The following is a 23,220-nucleotide window of genomic DNA, read 5'->3' as shown; positions in this document are numbered from 1 at the left end:
CTGGCTCAGTTGGTAGAACATGCAGCTCTTGATCTCGGGGTTGTGAGTCTGAGACCCATGTTGGGTGTAGAGATTACTTAAAAATAAAAATTAAAAAATCTTTTAATAAAAATCCATCAGCCAACATTAATTAAAGTTACTTATTTTATCTTATTTGTCTTGTCAGTTATGTAGGTAATTAGAAAAAGTGGAGCATTCCTCATATGAGTATTTCAAGTACCTCACATATATTAACTCATTTAATCCTCTCAACAACCTTAGGAACTTAGATCCCCATTTTTCAGATGAGGAAAATGAGTCAGAGTGCCTTGCCCCAAGTCACAGAACCAATAAGGACTGCATCAGGATTGGAACTCAGTTGGTCTTAACCTCAACTATAATGGTCATAACCACTAAGTTCTTGTAAAAACTAAAGGACTGCAGCTGTCTCCCGTTTTTGTTTTTGTTTTGTTTTGTTTTGTTTTCTAAGTCATCTACTCTGAAACACAAAATTTAAGAATTTTTCAAAATATTATGATTACTTAGAATACAAAAAATACTAGGTTATAGGTGCCCCATCAGAAGTATAGCATTCTTTCAGCCTATTGCTTTACTTTTAAAAGTGGTAGGTGATGCTCATAAAATGTTGCCTTATTTTCCTTAAGTGTTTTAAGTGGCTATACTTGATTCCATAGCATATGACACATCACATGGTTAGTTGCTCCTTTGGGAAGGTCTGTGTGAATAAAACAACTGAGTAATAGATAGGATTGACACCATCAGTTCTACAACTCAGGGGTTTCAATTTTTTTGTTCTTATTTTTTCCCTAATGAAATAAGTATTTTAGATTTCCAAATAAGCATTTGGAACTTACCTTTTTCAATATTTTCAATAAATCATTTTCAGAAAATTTTCAACTGTCCTTTTGGGTAATTTCTTGTGATTTAATTTCTTGTGATTTATTTTTTAAAAATCTGTGTTTAAAAACTGAAAAGAAGCAATACTTCTTAATGTAATCACTTTAGAACCTTTCAAATAGTCTAGAACCAATCTAGTACTGCTTGCTTGCTTGCTTGCTTTTCTTTCTTTCATCTTCTTCTTTTTTTTTTCTTTTTTTTTTTTTTTTTTTCATATGAGGCAGAGGATGGATGGACCAGTGGAAGAAATTGACAGAGGAAAGTTAGGGGTTACCATTATTTTTACTGTGGAATTTATTTCTGAAAATTACATTGTAAAGTGGACCTAGGAAGCAGTGTAATATAGTAGAAAAAATCCTAAGTTTGGAAGATCAACCAGATTTTGGTTCATATAACAGCTGTGTCATTGCCCACCTGTATGATCATAGGTCAGCTATTTAACATCCCTGAGCTTCAGTTTCCTCATCTGAAATGAGAGAATAGTAACATCTGCTTTGTAGGGCTGATTGTAAAAGAACTTGGTATACAGAGGTGCTTCATAATTATAAGTTCCTTTATTTCATCCCAAAGATATGCTGTTGCTTTCTCCTTCAAATACATTTGATGTGCTAGCCAGAAAACGTAGAATAAAGTGGAAATAGTTTAAAATGTTTATTAGAAATGTTGAGTAAGCAGGAAAAAATATATAAATTCAAAAAGTTGTCAGTTGCCTACACAACTAATGACTGAAGTTGTGAATATAATACAGGATACGGGATCCCAAAGTGGCTAACAGAGACCAGAAGACAGATGACAAGTAATAGTAATGTCATTATGACAGATCCAGTTCCCCCAACATCTGCTAATTATAGCAACAAAGGGATACAGTTTGGATTTGTTTTGTAGTCCCCCCACTTCTTAGATAGTTCTGAAAACTAATAAGTTAAAAGAAAAAAAAAAACTCAACTGGAATAGGCTTTAATTACCCAACCTCAGAATCTCCCATTGGACCCCCACCCAGGATACAATGTCGTTACTCCACTGTAGTGTAACAAGAGCTGTTGTGATTCAACCATTCTTTCACAAAGCTACTAATTTATGCAAACCATACCTTAGAACCATTTTTTTTTTTCACTTTAGAGATCATTCACTGTGGTTAATGGGTGCCTTTTTCCTTGTCTTTAACATAAATAAAGCAAACTTTATTTTGTTTAAACTGGTTTAATTATTAGATTCTAGAGCTTGCCCTATCCAATACAGTCAGTAGCTACTAGCCACATCTGGCTATTTACATTTACATTCCTTAGAATACAAATAAAAATTCAGTTTCTTAGACTCACTAGCAACGTTTCAAGTACTCAGGAGCTGCAGGTGGCTAGTAACTACTGTGTTGGACATGCACATATAGAACATTTCTGTCATCACAGAAAGTTCTGTTGGACAGCACTGTTTTAAAGAATCAGTTATCTGGGGGATTTGTATTTGTCTTATTGTGTTGTCTACTAACAAAAATCATATTGGTCTTTATGTAACTTGAAAACTCTTTTTTTTTTAATATATGAAATTTATTATCAAATTGGTTTCCATACAACACCCAGTGCTCATCCCAAAAGATGCCCTCTTCAATGCCCATCACTTACCCTCCCCTCCCTCCCACCCCCCATCAACCCTCAGTTTGTTCTCAGTATTTAAGAGTCTCTTATGCTTTGGCTCTCTCCCACTCTAACCTCTTTTTTTTTTTCCTTCCCCTGCCCCATGGGTTTCTGTTAAGTTTCTCAGGATCCACATAAGAGTGAAACCATATGGTATCTGTCTTTCTCTGTATGGCTATTTCACTTAGCATCACATGCTCCAGTTCCATCCTTGTTGCTACAAAGGGCCATATTTCATTCTTTCTCATTGCCACGTAGTACTCTATTGTGTATATAAACCACAATTTCTTTATCCATTCATCAGTTGATGGACAAAGCCTAAATGTCCATCAACTGATGAATGTAACTTGAAAACTCTTTAAGAAGGTTGCCCCTTACAGAGTGTTGATTTTACGCTGAGTGATGGTGATAGGAGATCACTGAACAAACTCTGATCTATAACATCTTAATCAACCCCAAACTGAATTTAGCAGGGTATCAGCCACCCAAAATGATCTCCCAAAGAAATGATAGAATGTTTTTTCAATCAGACCTTCAACATTTTCCCCATGTTTCTTATGTCTATCTCAAGATGTCTAGAAGAAATATTGCTAGTTTTTTATGTGGCACACCCCACTACTTTATCAACCTAGTAAAATCAGGAGCTCATAATAACTTCTACTCTGTTAGAAATAAATCAGTGGCTTTAGCTCTCCTTCATTCACTTTGTAATTGAGTACTCTTTACATTCCTTTTTACAAAGATCTATCAAGTCTCTATGTACAGATTCTTGGCTTGCTCTTCTTTCTGTGTGCCTAAAACCTAGCACATTATCTAAAACATGTGGTAGGTACTAAGAACATGTTTGAATGAATGAACCAAAAGTGAATTTGGCATTTGACTTTATAATATTCCCAGATTAGGGGAAGTTAAGCCCTTCTTAAGGAAAGGAGGAAATTTCATATAGGAAAGTTTCAAGTCCCAGTTTATGTGTTCTATTAATCAGTTGATGTTGTGTTTTTTTTTCTAACACAGGCATATCTCAGAGATATTGCAGGTTCTGTGCCAGACCACCACAGTAAGACAAATACTACAACAAAGCAAATCTAATCAATTTTTTGGTTTCCCAGTGCATGTAAAAGTTATGTTTATACCATACTGTAGTCTGTTAAAAGTGCAATAGCATTATATCTAAAAAATATTATGAGTATCTTAAGAGATACTTTATTGCTAAAAAATGCTAACCATCATATAAGCTTTCAGTAGTCATAATCTTTTTGCAGGTAGAAGGTCTTGTTTGATGTTGATGGCTGCTGACTGATCAGAGTGGTGGGTGCTGAAGGCTGGGGTGGGTGTGGCAATTTCTTAACGTAAGACAAACACTGCACAACTTTCAAAATTGGAGCCAATCTTCTCAAACCCTGCTGCTGCTTTATCAACTAAGCTTATGTCATATTCTAAATCCTTTGTTATCATTTCAACAATCTTCACAGTATCTTAATCAGGAGCAGTTTCCATCTCAAGAAACCACCTTCTTTGTTCATCCCTAAGAAGCAAATCCTCATCCATTAAAGTTCTGTCATGAGATTGTAGCCATTCTGTCCCATCTTTAGGCTCCATTTCTAGTTCTTTTGCTATTTTCACCACATCTGCAGTTACTTCCTCCACACAAGTCTTGAACTCCTGAAAGTCCTCTATGAGGGTTGGAATCCACTTCTTCCAAATTCCTGTTCATGTTTGTATTTTGACCTCTTCCCATGAATCAGGAATGTTCTTAATGGTATCTAGAATGGTGAATCCTTTCCAGAAGGTTTCCAATTTGCTTTTCCCAGATCCATGGGGGAATCATTATCTATGGCAGCTATAGCTTTACATAACAAGACTTGAAAGTCAAAATTACTCCTCGATCCATGGGTTGCAGAATGGATGTTATGTCAGCAGGCATGAAAACAACTTTAATCTTGCTGTACACCTCCATCAGAGCTCAGGTGACCAGGTGCATTACAAGATATTACAAACATATTTTGAAAGGAATTTTTTTCCTGAGCAATATATCTAAATAGTAGGCTTAAAATATTCAGTAAACCATGTTATAAACAGATATTCTGTCACCCAGACTTTGCTGTTCCATTTATAGAACATAGGTGGAGGTGATTTAGCTTATCTTAAGGGCTTTATGGTATTTGGAAGGGTGAATGAGCACAGGCTTCAACTTAAAGCAGCTGGATGCAACTTCATCAGCTGCATTATTCCGTAACAAAAGAGTTAGCCTGCCCTGTGAAACTTTGAAGCCAGGCGGTGACTTCTCTCTAGCTATGAAAGTCTGAAATGACATCTTCATAATATATACATTGAAAGTCTGTTGTTCAGTGTAGCCACCTTCATCAATTATCTAGCTAGATCTTATGGATAAGCTGCAGCTTCTGCATGCGCACTTGCTGCTTCACCTTATTTAACCTGACTTCACCTTGCTTAGATTTATGGAGACAGCTCCTTTTCTTAAACCTTATGAACCAATCTCTGCTAGCTTCCAACGTTTCTCCTGCAGCTTCCTCACCTCTAGCCTTCTTAGAATTGAAGAGAGTTGGGGCTTTGCTCTGGATTAGTCTTTGGTTTAAGGGAATGTTGTGGCTAGTTTGATCTTTTCAGATCACTAACATTTCTTCATATCAACAATAAGGCTGTTCTACTTTCTTATCATGTGTGTGTTCACTAGAGTAGCACTTTTAATTTCCTTCAGGCTTTCCTTTGCATTCACAACCTGACAAACTCATGCAAGAGCCCTAGCTTTCAGACTACCTCAGTTTTCAATATACCTTCCTCACTAAGCTTAATTATTTCTAGCTTTTGATTTAAAATGAGGGATGTGCCTGGGTGGCTCGGTCGGTTAAGCGTCCGACTTCGGCTCAGGTCATGATCTCACGGTCCGTGGGTTCAAGCCCCGTGTCGGGCTCTGTGCTGACAGCTCAGAGTCTGGAGCCTGTTTCAGATTCTGTGTCTCCTTCTCTCTGTGACCCTCCCCCGTTCATGCTCTGTTTCTCTCTGTCTCAAAAATAAATAAACGTTAAAAAAAATAAAATAAATAAAATAAAACGAGGGATGTGCAACTCTTCCTTTCACTTAAAACTTAGAGGTCAATTTAAGGTTATTAATTGGCCCAATTTCAATAGTGCTGTGTCTCGGGGAATACGGAGACTGAGGAGAGGGAGAAAGACCAGGGAATAGCTGATGAGTGGAGCAGTCAGAACACATTTAACCTATTAAGTTTGTTATCTTATATGGGTGTGGTTTGTGGTGCCACAAAACACACAGTAGTAGCATCAAAGATCACTGAGCACAGACCACCGTAACAAATATAATAATAATGAAAAAGTTTGAAAAATTGCAAGAATAACTAAAATGTGACACAGACACAAAGTAGCAAATGCTGTTAGAAAAATGGCACCAATAGACTTACTGGATGTAACGTTGCCACAAAGCTTCAGTTTGTAAATAGCAAACAAAAAAATGCAGTATCTACAAAACACAGTTGAACAATGTATGCCTGTATGAGGCTTAATCCAGAGGTTTCCTAGGTCAGGAGTTACCTAAACCAGGCCTCAGGCTCCTTTCTACATAGCCCCACAAGAAAAGATCCACATTTAAAAAAAAAATTTTTTTTTTATTTTATTTAAATCCAAGTTAGTTAACACATAGTGTAATAATGGTTTCAGGAGTAGAATTTAGTAATTCATTGCTTACATGTAACAACACCCAGTGCTCCTCCCAGCAAGTGCCTATTACCCATTTAGCCCATCCCCTACCCAACACCTCTCCAGCAACCCTCAGTTTGTTCTCTGTAATTTAAGAGTCTCTTATGGTTTGCCTCCTTCTCTGGTTTTATCTTGTATTTCCTAACCTTTCCCTATGTTCATCTGTTTTGTTTCTTATCCACATTTGAATAAAATCATAGGATATTTATCTTTCTCTGACTGACTTAGCATAATACATTCTAATTCCATCCATGCTGTCTCAAATGGCAAAATTTCATTCTTTCTGATGGCCGAGTACTATTCCATTGTGTGTGTGTGTGTACACACACACACACATATATACATACACACACACACACACACACACATATATATATATCTATACCACTTCTGTATCCATTTGTTAGTCGGTGGACATTTGGCTCTTTCAAAATTTTGGCTTTATTGATAGTGCTGTTATAAACATTGAGGTGCATGTACCCCTTCAAATCAGCATTTTTGTATCCTTTGGATAAATACCTAGTAGTGCAATTGCTGGGTCATAGAATAGCTCTATTTTTAATTTTTTGAGGAACCTCCATACTGTTTTCCAGAGTGGCTGCACCAGTTTGCATTCCCAGTAGCAGTGCAAAAGAGTTCCCCTTTCTCTGCATCCTTGCCAACATCTGTTGCTTCCTGAGTTGTTAATTTTAGCTATTCTGACAGGTGTGAGGTGGTATCTCATTGTGGTTTTGATTTGTATTTCCCTGCTGATGAGTGATGTTGAGCATCTTTTATTTGTCTCTTAGTTACCTGAGGTTTCTTTGGAAAAGTGTCTATTCATGTCTTTTGCCCATTTCTTCACTGGATTATTTGTTTTTGGGGTGTTGAATTTGATAAGTTCTTTATAGATTTTGGATACTAACCCTTTGCCCATACTGATATGTCATTTGCAAATATCTTCTCCCATTCTGTCAGTTGCTTTTTAGTTTTGTTGATTGTTTCCTTCACTGTGCAGAAACTTTCTATATTGATGAGGTCCCAATAGTTCACTTTTGCTTTTGTTTCCCTTGCCACTGGAGACATGTCTAGTAAGAAGTTGCTGTGGCTAATGTCAAAGAGGTTGCTGCCTGTTTTCTCCTCTAGGATTTTGATGGTTCCCTGTCTTACATTTAGGTCTTGCATCCCTTTTGAGTTTACTTTTGTGTATGGTGTAAAAAAGTGGTCCAGGTTCATTAAGATTGAATTTTTAAGTAATCTCCACACCCAATACAGGGCTCAAACTTACAACCTTGAGATCAAGAGTCGCATGCTCTACTGACTGAGCCAGGCAGGCACCCCTCTTCATTTTTTACCTTACTTACCTGGAGCATCTACTTAAGGTGCTACCTTTCAAACACTGAAAGAAAACATCTAAAAGTCTTCTATCCCCAGAACTTCCTTTGGCAGTATATTGATCCTCAGCATTAAATGTTAAGAGATGAGAAGTGCCTGGCTGGCTCAGTCAGTGGAGCATGCAACTATTGGTCTCAGAGCTGTGATTTCAAGCCCCACATTGGGTGTGGAAATTACTTAAATCTTTAAAAAAATGTTAAGAGCTACGTGTACTTAAAAGAGTGCCATTTCGTGGCTGGCCTTGATGTTGTAATTATGGAATAATGTCATCATAAATAGAAGCTTTAAAAAAATAATTCAACAAATAATTATTGAGGAACTTCTATGGGCCAGATATTATTCTACACAATTCAAAGTTAATGATTTGAAGGGCTCCTGGGTGACTTAATCGGTTGAGCATCTGACTGTTGGTTTCAACTCAGGTCATGATCTCACGGTTTTGTGGGTTTGAGCCCTGCGTTGGGCTCTGTGCTGGCAGCACGGAGCCTGCTTGGGATTCTCCGTCTCCCTCTCTCTCTGCCTTTCCCCTGCTCACTCTGTGTCTCTCAAAATAAATAAATAAACTTAAAAAAAAAAACTTAAAAAAAACAAAATTAATTATTTGAAACAAAGATTAAAGAATTGCACATTTTTAGATTATCTGGATGTTCACAAAAATAAAACAAAACCTGAGACTGACTACTTTGAACATTTGTTTGAGCATTTGTTGTACTTCCTAAAAATATAATTATTTCTATTTAAAAAGAAATCGTAGACTCCCTGTCTTTTAGCTTAGCTGCATTCACATTTAAAAATAGTTTCCCATATACTGGAATTAGTTGGCAGAGTGCAATATTCAAATTACATAGATAACTTACCCCTCAAATAAATAATCTCTGTTCTTGGAGAGGTTTTCAAATGAGATTCTACAAAAATTGAGTCTGTCAGCTGCTATGCCACTGACATTCTTTAAAGTGATCACTATATCTCTTTATTTGAGGCTATACCTAAAATGGTCTTTGGAGGTCAGCTTTGTTTTATCATTTGGCATGAAGTTGATGTCCCCTGGGGTTTGCCAGTTGGTGCCTCCATTTGACTGTAGTGGGACCCTTCCTCCTAGGTTGCTGACGCCTGCTGCCAGGAGATGATATAGTGAGTGCTAGGTTCAGCCAGTGAGAGGCCCACTCACTTGACAAGGCTGGTGCACAGTGGTATGTGACATCTATATTTATAAACCACAGTGCATTATTTCCCAGTTTGGAGATGGTTGTCTCTTCCTTTGTCCTCTCTTTTCCTGTTCTCATTTATATTACTTGTCATGAGCCCTGGGGGAAAAAATTAGGGGTGAAATTACAATTTAAGTGGAAAAAATATGTTATATTTATTTGGGTTTTAGTACTTTCATTCAGCAAACATTTGTCAAACAGCAACTATCTGCTGGGGACAAAGCTGGGTGCTGGAAATAGCAATGCTATCTCCAAGGACTCTTGGTCAGTCTTTAGGAAAGATAGACATGGGCTGGACTCTTAGGAGCTCCTGTGCTAGTTGCTATGAGGCAGGTATTTAGTGGTTTACTGAAAGCCTCTGCCTGAAGCAGTCTAGGAGAGGTGGGGGCGGGGGGGTGGTCACTTAGGTTTTGAGCAGAGCTTGAAAGAAGAGTAACTACTCTGACACATTGACAAACAAGGGAGAACATTGCAGGTAGAGAGAAGTGTATGTACAAATCCTAGACCTTAGTAGAGCAATGAATGTTCAATTAACTATAGGTAATGAATCAGAGTAGATTAAGTGCAGAGTGAAAGGGGGCAGAGTAGGTAGGGGAGATAAAACAATGAAAAAGGAAGAGTAGATCATAAATGTTATGTATACGTCACAATGAGTATATCTTTTTTTTTTTTTTTTTTTTTTTTTTTTCCCCTCAGAGCAAGCAGGGCAGAAGGGCAGAGGGAGAGAGAATCTTAAGCCGGCTCCACACTCAGCATGGAGCCCAATGTGGGGCTCGATCCCACAATCCTGGGATCATGACCTCAGCTGAAATCAGGAGTCAGACTGAGCCACCCATCTGCTCCAGTATATCTTTTATCTGTAGGAAATGGAGAGCCACTGAAAATTTATGAATAAAAGGACATGATCAGGATTTTTAAAAGATCATTCTGGAATCTACCTATGAGATAATTGGAGGCAGAGAGACCAACCAGGAGACCATGACATTCCTGTCTTACTGAAATGAAGAGTTAATTATACTTATTAGTATACTGCTCTTGTCCAAATCTGTCATCATTAAGTGCCTTTAATCCCTAGCACCCCAAGATGGTAATGAACTGTCAGGTCTTAAGCAAACATTTGCTGTGGTTTGTCCCTAGTGTCTTCAGTGGTAGTGCCTTTCAGCACATGTCTGTAATGATGGAGTTATTATTTTGAGTTTTTCAGTATTCAATCATCTTTAAAATGTTGATCTTTAGAAATAATATTTTTCATATTTCCTTTCTACTTATTATACCAATCTTACAAGTTTTAAGAGTCCTATATCAATCATTCTCCTTCCTGAGGAGTTTTAAACACCCTTTTGGCTTCTTCAAAGTGTCATTAAATTATTCCCTTTTAATTCATCTTTCATCATTTACTTTACAGAGTGTGATATAGGGGCTAATCTGTCAGTCCAAAGACATTTTTAAGTGGGGAGACAGTAAAGAGATAGAGTAAGGAAGCTCAAAAAGAGGGGAAAGTAAGGTTTGAATGCAGTTCAGCCAAACGTATTTGTCCAAAAGAACTTTTTTAGTTTATAGCAAGGCAAGATTTAGAACCCAATATATTTTTTTTTTCTGTTTAGAGAGCTGGTATGCCACAAAAATGTAGAGTATGTGATGTTATATCAGGACTACTGAAAGCTGAGCTTAGTGTCTGGTCCCAGAGGCTTGAGAGGAATGTACAGGATTAAAAGTTTAAAATAAAAACAGCCAAGATACCAAGCTTTTAAAACATTGACCCTGATGACTGGAATTCAGTTAGGAGAACTTGTCTTTCTTAGGGAAAAAAATAAAAACACAAGACACTTGTAGACGTGGGAGAATGGCTTGACCTATTTGCACGGGCTGTGGAATGCTCATGGTTTCATTGGAAATGCAGAAGTTTCTGAGTCTCATGTGGAATCTCCACAGCTCCCGGGAGATCTTTGCAAAGAGGAACCACTATTAACTTTCTTTATTTCCTTGCTGCCTTGGCTGTCCATTTTCATTTTGGAGTGATGAGCAACTCTTCTGACTCTGCATCCTTCAGTCGGTAGCCGTTTCCTGCCCAGCTACTGTGTATGTCACATTGCACCAGGTTCTGAGGGCGTGTAAAAAAATACACATGTTGTAAAAGGCTAAAAATGACATAATAGAGCAAAAAGTGCTAAGACAGCAAGAGGAAGAAGTGAGAATTCCCAGTCTGGAGGGGAGGGGTAGAGAATAGGGAGGCTTCAGTGAAGGGCCATCTGAGCTGGGCTACAACAGAATACCTTTACTACAGCAGAGACGTAGAAAAAAAAATTTGGAGCATATTCAAAGAACAGGAAGCAAGTGTTCATGTGGGAGAGTTGATGAGAAATAGTGATAGATAAGACTGAGAGCCTTGACCAGCTTGCTGAGGAGTTTGGACTTTGTTCTATAGGTGGCGGAAAGTGGCATGATCAGCCCTCTTCCACCTCCTCTGATAAGAATTAAAGAGCTGCTGATTGTGATAGACTTTGTCTCACTTGATGGTTCTGAGGTGTTTTTTTTTTTTTTTTCTTTTTAAGTACTTTGGGAACCCATTCCTTCCATGTCTGCGATTATTTTTGGTTGTTCTGATTTGGAGAAATTGGTAGAAAATGACACCCATAAAGTTTCTTCTAGGGATGTGGAAAGGGCAAGAATAAGTTTGTGTTTCTAGTTTTTCCATTCATTCATTAATACCTTCCTTCCTTTTTTTTCTTCCTTTTTTTCCTTCTTTCCTTCCATTCTCCTCAGCCAGATTCCTTGCTTGATCCTGGGTATGCAAATGAGACCCAGTGTCTGCCCTCAGTGAGCAACACCAGTGGGGAATTTAGACAGGGGCACAAGTCAAGTATTGTCAGTACTTGGAGAGAAGTGTTCACAGGATATATATGAGGTCCCAAGAAAAAGAGGTCAATTTCGGGGAGTAGAATAAGAAACACTTCTCAGAGGCAGAATGTTTAAAGATGAGAGGAGAGGGAAACCATTCCTGGAAGAGGGTTAGCGTAAGTGGAGATCCAGAGCATGAAGTAGCCAAGAGTGCTAAGGAAACTGCAAGCAAGTTGGTAGCTCTGACTTAAGATGCAAGATGAAATGCTACAAGAAAAATAGGTACAGCCAGGACTGGGTCGTGAAACGCTTGCTTTCTGTGCTTGAGCAAAGAAAACTCTGTTCTCAGGATCAAGTCCAAATTCTCAATGACAAATTTTTTAAGTAGAGGAGTGCCACAATCAGCTTTGGTGTTCAAAAAAAAAAAAATCTCTGTAATGGCCAGCGTGGTGAGGGAGGCAAAACTAGAGACAGTGATAACAGGGGACTGTCACAGTAGTCAAGCACAGACGATAAGGTGCTGGTGCAGTTCACCGCTTCTAAGCCTTCTCCATCACACTTCATCTCTGAAAGGTCTGGGTCAGCAAGTGGAAAGTAAAGGTTTGTTTGAAAGCCTATTTCTGTCATGTTGTGAATAAACTATGTTCTGACTTCTCACATTAACTGAGGTAAAATAGGGCTGGGGCAGCTCTGGGAAGGAGGCTCACTACCATCACAGGAAGAGTACAATTAATACCGAGCCCCTCCATCCCTGGTGATGTTAAGGGCACAGAGGAATGGGAAGAAGTGACTAGAAACTGGATTTATGGTAGTTTCTAAGAATGAATTGTCGATTTTCTTTATTGAGATATAATTTACATACCATAAGATTCAGAGGGTGCAATTCCATGAGTTTTAGTAGAACTTTACAACCGTCACCAGTATCTAATTCCAGCACATTTTTATCACCCTAAACAGAAACCAGTCTCTCTCCATTTCCATTCTCCGCATCCCATAGCAGTCACTAATCTACTTTCTGTCTGTAGGGATTTACATATTTCTGGATATTTCATGTAAGTGGAATCATACCATATGTGGGCTTTTGTGATTGGCTTCTCTCACTTAGCATATTTTCAAGGTTCATACAGGTTGTAGCATGTATCAGCACTAATTTTCTTTTTATGGCTGAATATTCCTTTGTTTATCCATTCATCAGTTGATAGACATGTGGGTTGTTACTCCTTTTTGGCTATTAGGAATAATGTTACTAAGAATATTTATGTGTAAGATTTTATGTGGACATATGTTTTCACTTCTCTTGGATATATATGTAGGAGTGGAAATCCAGGATCATGTAGTAACTTGGTTTTACTTTTTAAGTAACTACCAAACTATTTTCCAAAGTGATTGCACCATTTTAGAGTCCTACTAGCAATGTGTGAGGGTTTGAATTTCTCCATATCCTCACAAACACTTGTCCATCTTTTTTATTAGAGCTGACTTAGTAGATGTGAAGTGGTCTCTCATGGTTTTGGTTTTGGTTTTGGTTTCGGTTTGCATTTACCTAATGGGTAGTGATGTTGAGCATCTTTCTATGTGCTTATTGGCCATTTGTTTACCTTCTTTGGAGAAATGTCTGTGCATACCCTTTGCCCACTTGTAATGGGTTTTTTATCTTTTTATTATAAATTATTTACAAATTCTGGATATAAGTCTCTTACCAGATACATGATTTGCACATATTTTCTCCCATTCTGTGGGTTGTCTTTTCACTTTCTTAAAGTTGTCCTTTGAAGCACAAAAGTTTTTAATTTTTATGAATTCCAATTTATTATTTATTTTTTTGCTTGTGCTTTTAGGTGTCATATCTACAAAATCATGGCCTAATCCAAGGTTGAAAAGTGTATTCCTATGTTTTCTTCTAAGAGTTTTATAGTTTTCATTCTTATGTTGAGATGTTTGCAATATTTTGAGTTACTTTTCGCATATACTATAAGGTAGGAGTTCAACTTCATTCTTTTGCATATGGATATCCAGGTGTTCCAGCACTATTTTTTGGAAAGACTGCTATTTCCCTATTGAATTGTCTTGGTGTCCTTGTTGGAAATTAGCCATAAATATACAGGTTTATTTCTAGACTTTCAATTCAGTTCCACTCATCTTTATTTCTATTCTTAGTACATACAATCTTTTTTTTTAATTTTTAATTGAAGTATCATTGACATACAATATTAATTTTAGGTGTACAACATAATGATTCAACATTTGTATACATACAAAATGCTCACCTGTGGGGGATAAGCTTAGGATAAGCTTACACCAATGGGTTAACAAGGCATAAAGAAATACAAAGTCATAAAATGCTTACATCCGAGTTTGGGTAAACCAAATTGGCACCCCAGGAATGGGGGGGCAAAGGCACCCCAAAATAGAAAGGGGGTGCAGAGCCCCTAGACTAGAGAGGGTGGGGCAAAGGCCCAAAATAGGAATGGGCCACAAAGGTGCCCAATACATAGGTATATGAAATAAACAAGATTAGATATTCAGGGTGAAAGCACCCCCAATATAGTACTATAGCAGAAAAGCTGCTTTCACAGGAGGATAGGGCCAAGTTAAGTAAATTGGTGAATTGAACTGTGGACCACTGTGCTGCAGGCCAAGCAGCTCAGAGTGGAGATGGTTCACAAAAGAAAAGGTGCCTTATTAACCCTGAAGTTATTTCCCCATATGTCTCATCCCCTAGGCTAGTAAAGATAAACAGGCATGGCGCCTCCTGTCTGCCATTAACAACCATCTACCCATCTGCTCGGTGCCAGGATTTTGTTTTATATTGACCCAAACCCCAAACACTGTATATCTTCAAAATACCCCTTTTCCCTCATGTCCCCAAGTTAATGTTCACAGTTTCTTTGTCTCTTTGTGCGTGCCCATCACATTTGTAAGCCTTCTGATCTTAATAAATACAGGGCAAGGACCCTTATTTGGGGCTCTTGTGTTTTCCCGGACATCAGCCATCTCTCACTTTAATCCTGCATCTGCTCTTTTGCTGGCCAAAAGAGAACTTTAGACTTAGAGTCTATGACACTCACCAAGTGTAGTTACCATCTGTCATCATATAAAATTATTACAATATTATTGACTACGAGGGGCACCTGGGTGGCCCAGTCAGTTAAGCATCTTACTCTTGGTTTCGTCTCAGGTCATGATCTAGTGGTTCATGAGTTCAAGCCCCGCATCAGGTTCTGTACTAACAAAACAGATCCTGCTTGGGATTCTCTCTCCCTTTCTCTCTGCCCCTCCCCTGCTTGCATGCCATCTCTCTTTCTCTCTATCCCTCAAAAATAAACATTTTTTTAAATGGCCATTTACAGTATTATTGGCTACATTCACTATGCTGTATTCTTCATCTCTGTGACTATTTTATAACTGAAAGTTTGTACCTCTTAATCCCTTTCACCTGTTTTGCCCATTCCCCCAACACACAGTACATACAATCTTGATTACTTTAGTTTTGAAGTAAGTTTTGAAATCGGGAAATGTGAGCTCTCCAACTTTTTCTTTTTCAAGATGTTCTTTGCTTACTCTAATTCCATTGTATTTCCGTATGAATTTTAGTATCATTCTGTCAATTTCTGCAAGAAAACCAGCTGGGATTTTGATAGGGATTACATTAAATCTTCAGAACAATTTGGAGAGTATTTCCATCTTAACATATTAAGTCTCTGATACGTGAACATAAGATGTCTTTCCATTTATTTAGGTCCTTAATTTCTTCAATGCTGTTGGTTAGTTTCCAGTGCATAAGTCTTGCCTTTCTTTTGTTAAGTTTATTCCTAAATACTTTATTGTTTTTGATGATATTATAAATGGAATTGTTTTTTAATAATTTTTTGATTGTTCATTGCTAGTGTATAGAAATACAATTGTTTTATACAGATCTTATGTCTTGCAACCTTGCTGAATTGATATATTAGTTCTAATAATTTTTTGTGAATTCCTTAGGCTTTCCTATATGCAAGATTATGTTACCTTTGAAAACAGATAATTTTACTTCTTCTCCAATCTGGATGTTTTTGTTTCTTTTTCTTTCCTAATTGCCCTGGCTAGGCCCTTCAGTGAAATGTAGAATAGAAGTGACAAGAATGGAAATCCTTGTTTTATTCCTGATCTTAGTGGGGAAATACCGAGTTTTTTACCATTAAGGATGATGTTTGCTTTGGAGCTTTCGTAGGTGCCCTTTATCAGGTTGAGAACGTTCTCTCCTTTTCCCAGTATGTTCAGTGTTTTGTCATGGAAAGGTGTTGGATTTTCTCAAATGCTTTTTCTACATCTATTAAAGTGACCATGTAAGGTTTTTTTCCCTCCTTTATTCTGTTTGCATGGTGTATTCCATTGATTAACTTTCAGATGTTAAAACCAAGCATGCATTCCTGGGACCAATCTAAGTTTGTCATGGTGTATAATCCTTTTTATATGTTGCTAGATTCAGTTTGCTAGTATTTTGCAAAGATTTCTGTGTCTGTATTCATAAGGGATATTAGTGTCTAGTTTTCTTATGAATGCCCTTGTCCGATTTTGATGTGTAGGTAATACTGGCTTCATAGATTTCAAGCTGGGAAATGCTCCCTCCCCTTCTATTTTTGGAAGAGTTTGTGCAGGATTGATATTAATTCTTCTTCAAACATTTGCTAGAATTCATCAATGAAGCCATGTTGCCCTGGACTTTCCTTTGTGGGAATATTTTAAATTAATAATTCAGTATCTTTTCGTGTTATAGGTACCTCTGTAAGTTTACCACTTAATTCTCTTTCAGCTCTAATTTATTCTTTTAGTCATTCAAGAAACATTATTGAGCATCTCTTACATCCAGGCCCTGTCCTGATATAGAGGATACAATAATGAATAAAGCAAAGTCCTGGCCTTCTTAGCATTCTCATTTTTCTTTGTCTCTCTCCTTCTTATGCTGTATATATGTGTGTGTGTGTGTGTGTGTGTGTGTGTGTGTGTGTGTGTACATTTTTTTGTTTGTGTTTATATGCAATATAGTTCTGTTCCTTATTAAAAAAATATCTATTCGCTACATGCCATTGGTGGAGAAAGGTGGACCTTAGGTTTGCTGTATGTATTGTGTTAGTTTGTATAAACTTCTGGGTGTTCTTGGAGAGAGTTGCATGAATGGGAAATGGACTATATTGTCATTACCATCACAGTTTATATTTGTGCCCACCCTTGGCATTGCTACAAGGACATGATTTTCATAAAAACAAACCACCATCTTTATTCATTATCACTCTCAGGTCCATGCAGTGCCTTCTATTCTATCTGACCTTCAGTAGGAGCATGTATTAGTTTCATAGGGCTGCTGTAACAAACTTCCATGAAGTAAGTGCCTGAAAACAAGAGAAATTTATTCTCTCGCAGTTTTGGAGGCTAGAAGTCTAAAATCCAGCTGTTAGCAAGGCCATGGTTTCTCTGAAGCTCTGGACAGAACCCTTTGCTTCTTCTCCCTAGCATCTGGTGGTGCCATTGATCCTTGACATCCTTGTCTTGCTGCTGCATTGTTCTACTCTCTGCCTCTGTTGTCACATGGCATACTCTCTTTTGTCTCTTTTTATATGATGTTTTCCTCTTTATGAGGGCACCAGTCATATTGGGTTAAGGCCTACCCTAGTGACCTGATCTTAACTTGATTACCTCTGCAACGACTCTATTTCTAAATCAGGTTACATTCACAGGTACCAGGGTTTATGACTTCAACATTTGGGGGGAGAGAACGTAATTCATCCCATAACAGAACATTATACTCTCATTCTGAGATAGTTAATGGAGGCCTCATTATTTTAATAACATTACTAATTATAATAACTGTTATAAAAAGTTCCATAGTGTATTTCTCTTTCTTTAAAAAATAATGTTGGGGCACCTGGGTGGCTCAGTCAGTTAAGTGTCTGGCTTCAGTTCAGGTGATGATCTCACAGTTCACAAGTTCAAGCCCTGCATTGGGCTCTGTGCTGACAGCTCAGAGCCTGGAGCCTCCTTCATATTCTGTCTCTCTCTCTCTCTCTCTCTCTCAAAAATAAATAAAAAACATTAAAAAAAAATAATAATGTCTCTCTCCATTATACAATAAGCCCAAAAGGTGTCATTGATCACACACGTGTATATTTTTTTAGTATAGTTGACACACAATATTACTTTAGTTTCAGGTGTACAACATAGTGATTCAACAAGTTTATACATTATGCTTTATTCACAAGTGTAGCTACTGCCTCTCACCATACATCACTGTTACAGTGTCATTGACTTTCTTCCTTATGTCTTGCCTTTTGTTCCATGACTTATTCATTCTATAAATGGAACCCTGTATCTCCCACTCCCCCTCACCATTTTGCCCATTCCCCCACTCCCCTTCCCTCTGGCAACCATCAGTTTGTTCACTGTATTCTGCTTTTTGTTTGTTTAAATTTGGGTTTTTGTTTTGGGAGGGTTAGATTCCACTTATGTATGAAATTGTGTTACTTGTCTTTCTCAGTTTTATTTCACTTAGCATAATACCCTTTGTGTATTATGCTATCTTTGGTTAAATACCCATGTGCAATTACTGGACTGTATGGTATTTCTGTATTTTTTAATGTTTATTTATTTTTGAGAGAGAGGGAGAGGCAGAGAGAGAGGAAGAGAAGGAGACAGAGGATCCAAAGCAGGCTCTGCCCTGACAGCAGAGAGCCCGATGTGGGGCTCCAGCTCACAAGTTGCGAGATCAGGATCTGAGCCAAAGTCAGACACTTAACTGACTGAGCCACCCAGCCGCCCCTGCTATTTCTATTTTTAATTTTTTGAGGAACCTCCATACTGTTTTCCCACAGTGGCTACACCAATTTACATTCCTCCCAACCAGTGCAGGAGGGTTCCTTTTTCTCTGCATCCTTGCCAAGATGTCATTTCATGTCTTTCTTATTTTAACTGTTCTAACCGGTGTGAGGTGATATCTCATTGGTGTTATGATTTGCATTTCCCTGATGATAAGTGATGTTGAGCGACTTTTCTTGTGTCTGTTGGCCATCTGTATGTCTTCTTTGTACATTCAGTCCTCTGATCATTTTTTAGTTGGATTGTTCGGCTTTTTGTCATTGAGTTGTAGAAGTTCTTTATATATTTTGAATATTAACCCCTTATGAGATACATCCTTTGCAAATACCTTCTCCCATTCAGTAGGTTGCCTTTTTGTTCAATTGATGATTTTCTTTGCTGTGCAAAAGATTTTTGTTTTATTTTGGTGTAGTCCCAGTAGTTTATCTTTGCTTTTGTTACCTTAGGAAGCATATCTAGAAAAATATTACTATAGCTCTCACATTTAGGTTTTTAATTCATTTTGAGTTTATTTTTGTGCATGGTGTTAAAAGGTAGTCCAGTTTCATTCTTTTACAGGTAGCTGTCCAGTTTTCCCAGCAACATTTATTGAAGAGACTGTCTTTTCCCCATTTTATATTCTTGCCTCTTTCATCATAGATTAATTGATCATATAATTGTGGGTTTGTTTCTGGGTTCTCTATTCTGTTCTGTTGATCTGTGTCTATTTTTGTGTCAGTACCATAATGTTTAGATTTGCAGTACAATTAAAAAAATTTTTATTATATTTATTTATTTTGAGAGAGAGAGGCACAGAGTGCAGGTGGGGAGGAGCAGGCTCCAGGCTCTGAGCTGTCAGCGCAGAGCCCAATGCAGGGCTCAAACTCACAAGTGTGAGATCATGACCCAAGCCGAAGTCAGATGCTCAACTGACTGAGCCACCCAGGCACCCCTGCAGTATAATTTGAAATCTGAAATTTTGATACTTCCAGATTTGTATTTCTTTCTCAAGATTGCATTGGCTGTTTGGGGTCTTCTGTGGTTCCATACAAATTGTAGTATTATTTGTTCTTGTTCTGTGAAAAATAATGTTGGTGTTTTAATAGGGATGGTATTGAATCTGTAGATCCCTTTGGCTAATAGGGACATTTTAACAATAATAATTCCTCAGATTCATGAGCATGGAATATCTTTCCATTTGTGTGTGTCTTGTGTAATAGTTTTCAGAGTACAGGTCTTTCACCGCTTTGGTTAGGTTTATTCCTAAATTTTTGGTGCAATTGTAAATGGAACTGTCTTCTTAATTTCTCTTCCTTCTACTTTGTTATTAGTATATAGAAGATAGAAGCACTACTGATTTCTGGGTATTAATTTTGTATCCTACAACTTTACTGAATTCATTTATTACTTCTAGTTGTTTTTGGTGGAGTCTTTAAGATTTTCTATGTATAGTATCATGTCATCTGCAAATAGTGACAGTTTAACTTCTTTACCAACATAGATGCCTCTTATTTCTGTTCTTGTCTGATTACTGTGGCTAGGATTTCCAGTACTATGTTGAATAAAGAGGCAAGAGTGGACATCCTTGTCTTTTCCCTATCATGTTGAGGTATGTTTCCTCTAACCCTACTTTGTTAAGAGTTTTTATCATGAATGGATGTTGAGTTTTGGCAGATGCTTTTTCTGCATCTGTTGACTTGATCATATGATTTTTATCCTTCATTTTATTGATGTGGTATATCACATTGAGTGATTTGTGAATATTGAACCACCTTGCATCCCCAGGATGAATCTCACCTGATCATGGTGAATGATTTTTTAATGTATTGTTGAATTCAGTTTGCTAATACTTTGTTGATGATTTTTACATCTATGTTCATCAGGAATATTGGCTCATATTTTTCTTCCTTTTTTTTTTTTTTTTTTTGGTGTCTTTGTCTGGTGTTGGTATCAGGGTGATGCTGGTCTTATAGAATGTATTTAGAAGCTTTCCTTCTTTTTCTATTTTTTAGAATAGTTTGAGAAGAATAGGTATTAACTCTTCTTTAAATGGTTGATAGAATTCACCTGTGAACCCATCTGGTCCTGGACTTCTGCTTTTGGTAGTTGTTTTTATTACTGATTCAGTTTCATTACCTGTAGTCAATCTGTTGAGATTTTCTATTTCTTTCTGGTTCAGTTTTTGAAGATTATATGTTTCTAGGAATTTATTTCTTGTAGGTTGTTTAATTTGTTGACATATAACTTTTTGTAGTATTCTCTTATATTCCTTTGTATTTCTGTTGTATCAGTGTTACTTCTCTCTTGTTTCTGATGTTATTTATTCGGGTCCTTTCTGTTTTTTACTTAATAAGTCTGGCTAAGGGTTTATCACTTTTGTTTATCTTCAAAGAACCAGCTCTTGGTTTCATTGATTTCTTTTTCTTTTTCTCTCTCTCTCTCTTGTGTGTGTGTGTGTGTGTGTGTGAGTGTGTGTGTGTGTGTCTATACATTTATTTCTGCTCTAATCTTCAGTATTTCCTTCTTTCTATTTACCTTGGGTTTTGTTTGTTCTTCTTTTTCTAGTTCCTTTAGGTGTAAGGTTAGATTTTTTTATTCAAGCTTTTTCTTATTTCTTGAGGTAGGTAGGCCTGTATTGCTATGTATTTTCCTCTTAGAACTTCTTGTGCTATGTCCCAAAGATTTTGGACCATTTTTGTTTTCATTTTCACACATGTGTATTTTATTGTCTTCCAAATGCAGGTGCTAGAAAGGAAGCAGAGATGATTGGTTCTATAACTAGGGCTTGTAAGAGATGTTCAAAAGTAGTATCACTCAAATCATAGTTTATATACCTTCAAAATAAAATAGAAAGTCATAAGAGTTTGTGAAGGATGTTTGGAACAGCAGTTGACTACTAATATATATTGTTCCCTTTATCCCAATCACAAGAATTATACATAGACCAGTTTAAGACTAGTGCTAGAATCCATCTCTAGAGTGAAATAAAATAACATGTTTATGAAATTGTATTCATATGTGTTGGATTGAAAATGACAAGTGCTATATACAATATAGGGTAACTTTGGAACCAGGTTAAAAGAACAGAATAGTATCTTTTGATACTAGTGGTTCCATTGCTAGTTTCCATTGTTTTTTAAAATGCTTCCAAGTGTTTTCTAATCCACAAATGTTTTCATTTCTACCCTGTCACAATGTAATTATTTGAGTGTCTGTCACCCCTTCATATTCTAGTGTAGTAAAAATCAGCAATCTTGGGGGCAGGAGTGGAGAACTGAAGTCTTGTTGTTGTTGTTGTTGTTGTTGTTGTTGTTACAGCCCATTACCTTGTTCCTCTGGCACATGCTGAGACATGCTGAGACATTGCTCACATTTTACTGCTCCCACCAAGTCTTAGACTTTTACCTATTTGTTCTTTGGTTGCTTTTCTTCAACCATTTTGAATTAAGGCATTGACTTCTTATATTGTCATGGCCACCTCCTTAAGTTCCTTATTTCTCCTTAACTTTCAATTATGTAACAAGAATAAAAACTTAACTATTATTTCTTTCTTTCTTTTAAAACAATACAGGGCAATCTAGAGCAGCCATGATACCACCCAAGCATCCACGGCAGCCTAAGGGAACTTTGGATGATGCTGTTGTCTTTAGTGGGAAAACAGACGAAGAAACACCTAATGCTTCCCAACCTACACCACCCCCACTGCCAAAGAAAACGATCATAAGAGCCAATACGGAACCAATCCCCAAAGACCTCCAAAAATCCATGGAAACAAGTCTTTGTGTAATGGCTAATCCCACCTATGATATCGACCCCAACTGGGATGCCAGTAGTGCTGGCTCTTCCATCAGTTATGAACTCAAGGGACTGGACATTGAGTCTTATGACTCCTTGGAAAGACCTTTGCTCAAGGAGAGACCTATCCCCTCAGCAGCAAACAGTATCTCCAGCTTAACCACTCTCAGTATTAAGGATAGATTTTCCAACAGCATGGAGTCCCTGTCCAGCCGGCGTGGTCCCTCTTGCAGACAGGGCCGAGGCATACAGAAGCCACAGAGACAAGCACTTTATAGAGGACTTGAGAATCGGGAAGAAGTGGTGGGTAAAATCCGAAGCCTTCATACAGATGCCTTGAAGAAACTGGCTATTAAATGTGAAGACCTCTTCATGGCTGGACAGAAAGATCAGCTCCGTTTTGGGGTGGACAGCTGGTCAGACTTCAGGCTAACTAGTGACAAACCGTGTTGTGAGGCAGGTGATGCAGTTTACTACACAGCTTCATATGCAAAAGATCCACTTAATAACTATGCAGTCAAGGTAAGAAAATATTATACATTTGATTTTAATCTTACCCAACACACTGTTATTGGGATGGGTCTGTTCTTTCCTCCATTCTTTTATTCAGCAAAAAGTTATTGATCATCTACCTTACACCAGATATTATAATAAGCAGGGGAGTTACTTACTATCTAAAGGGGAAAACAGATATGTTAAGAGACAGACTTACAGTATACTGTATTGCTAAGATAGAGGAAAACAGAATTCTGGGAGCTTAGAAGGACTTTAACCCAAACTTTAGAGGCCAGAGAATTCTGAAAGTAGCTAATCCTTGAGCTGTGATTGTTTGCGAAGGCTACCTGTACAAATGGGTCTGTTATGTCCCTTCCACTCCATGTTTCTGTCTTTATTCTCTAGCAAATAAGAGACACTGGTCTG

At 37.5% G+C, this 23,220-nt stretch overlaps 1 protein-coding gene across 15 annotated transcripts in view; it reads left to right on the top strand.

Moving 5' to 3' along the window:
- PEAK1 (pseudopodium enriched atypical kinase 1) overlaps window positions 1–23,220 on the top strand; it is a 369,695-nt gene that overhangs the window by 316,946 nt on the left and 29,529 nt on the right. For all 15 annotated transcript variants that reach the window (XR_006218480.1, XR_006218481.1, XR_006218479.1 and 12 more), the window contains one exon: window positions 22,076–22,821. Coding sequence is in view for 12 of the 15 variants with exons in the window: in XM_042988332.1 (XP_042844266.1) it covers window positions 22,076–22,821 (746 nt within the window). In the remaining 3 variants the exon portion in view is untranslated. The remainder of the gene's footprint in view (window positions 1–22,075; window positions 22,822–23,220) is intronic.

The sequence above is a fragment of the Panthera tigris genome, chromosome B3, assembly GCF_018350195.1.
Source record: "Panthera tigris isolate Pti1 chromosome B3, P.tigris_Pti1_mat1.1, whole genome shotgun sequence".
Lineage (NCBI taxonomy): Eukaryota > Metazoa > Chordata > Mammalia > Carnivora > Felidae > Panthera > Panthera tigris.
Note: the sequence above shows the minus strand (reverse complement) of the source record. Positions and strands in the feature narration are given on the sequence as shown.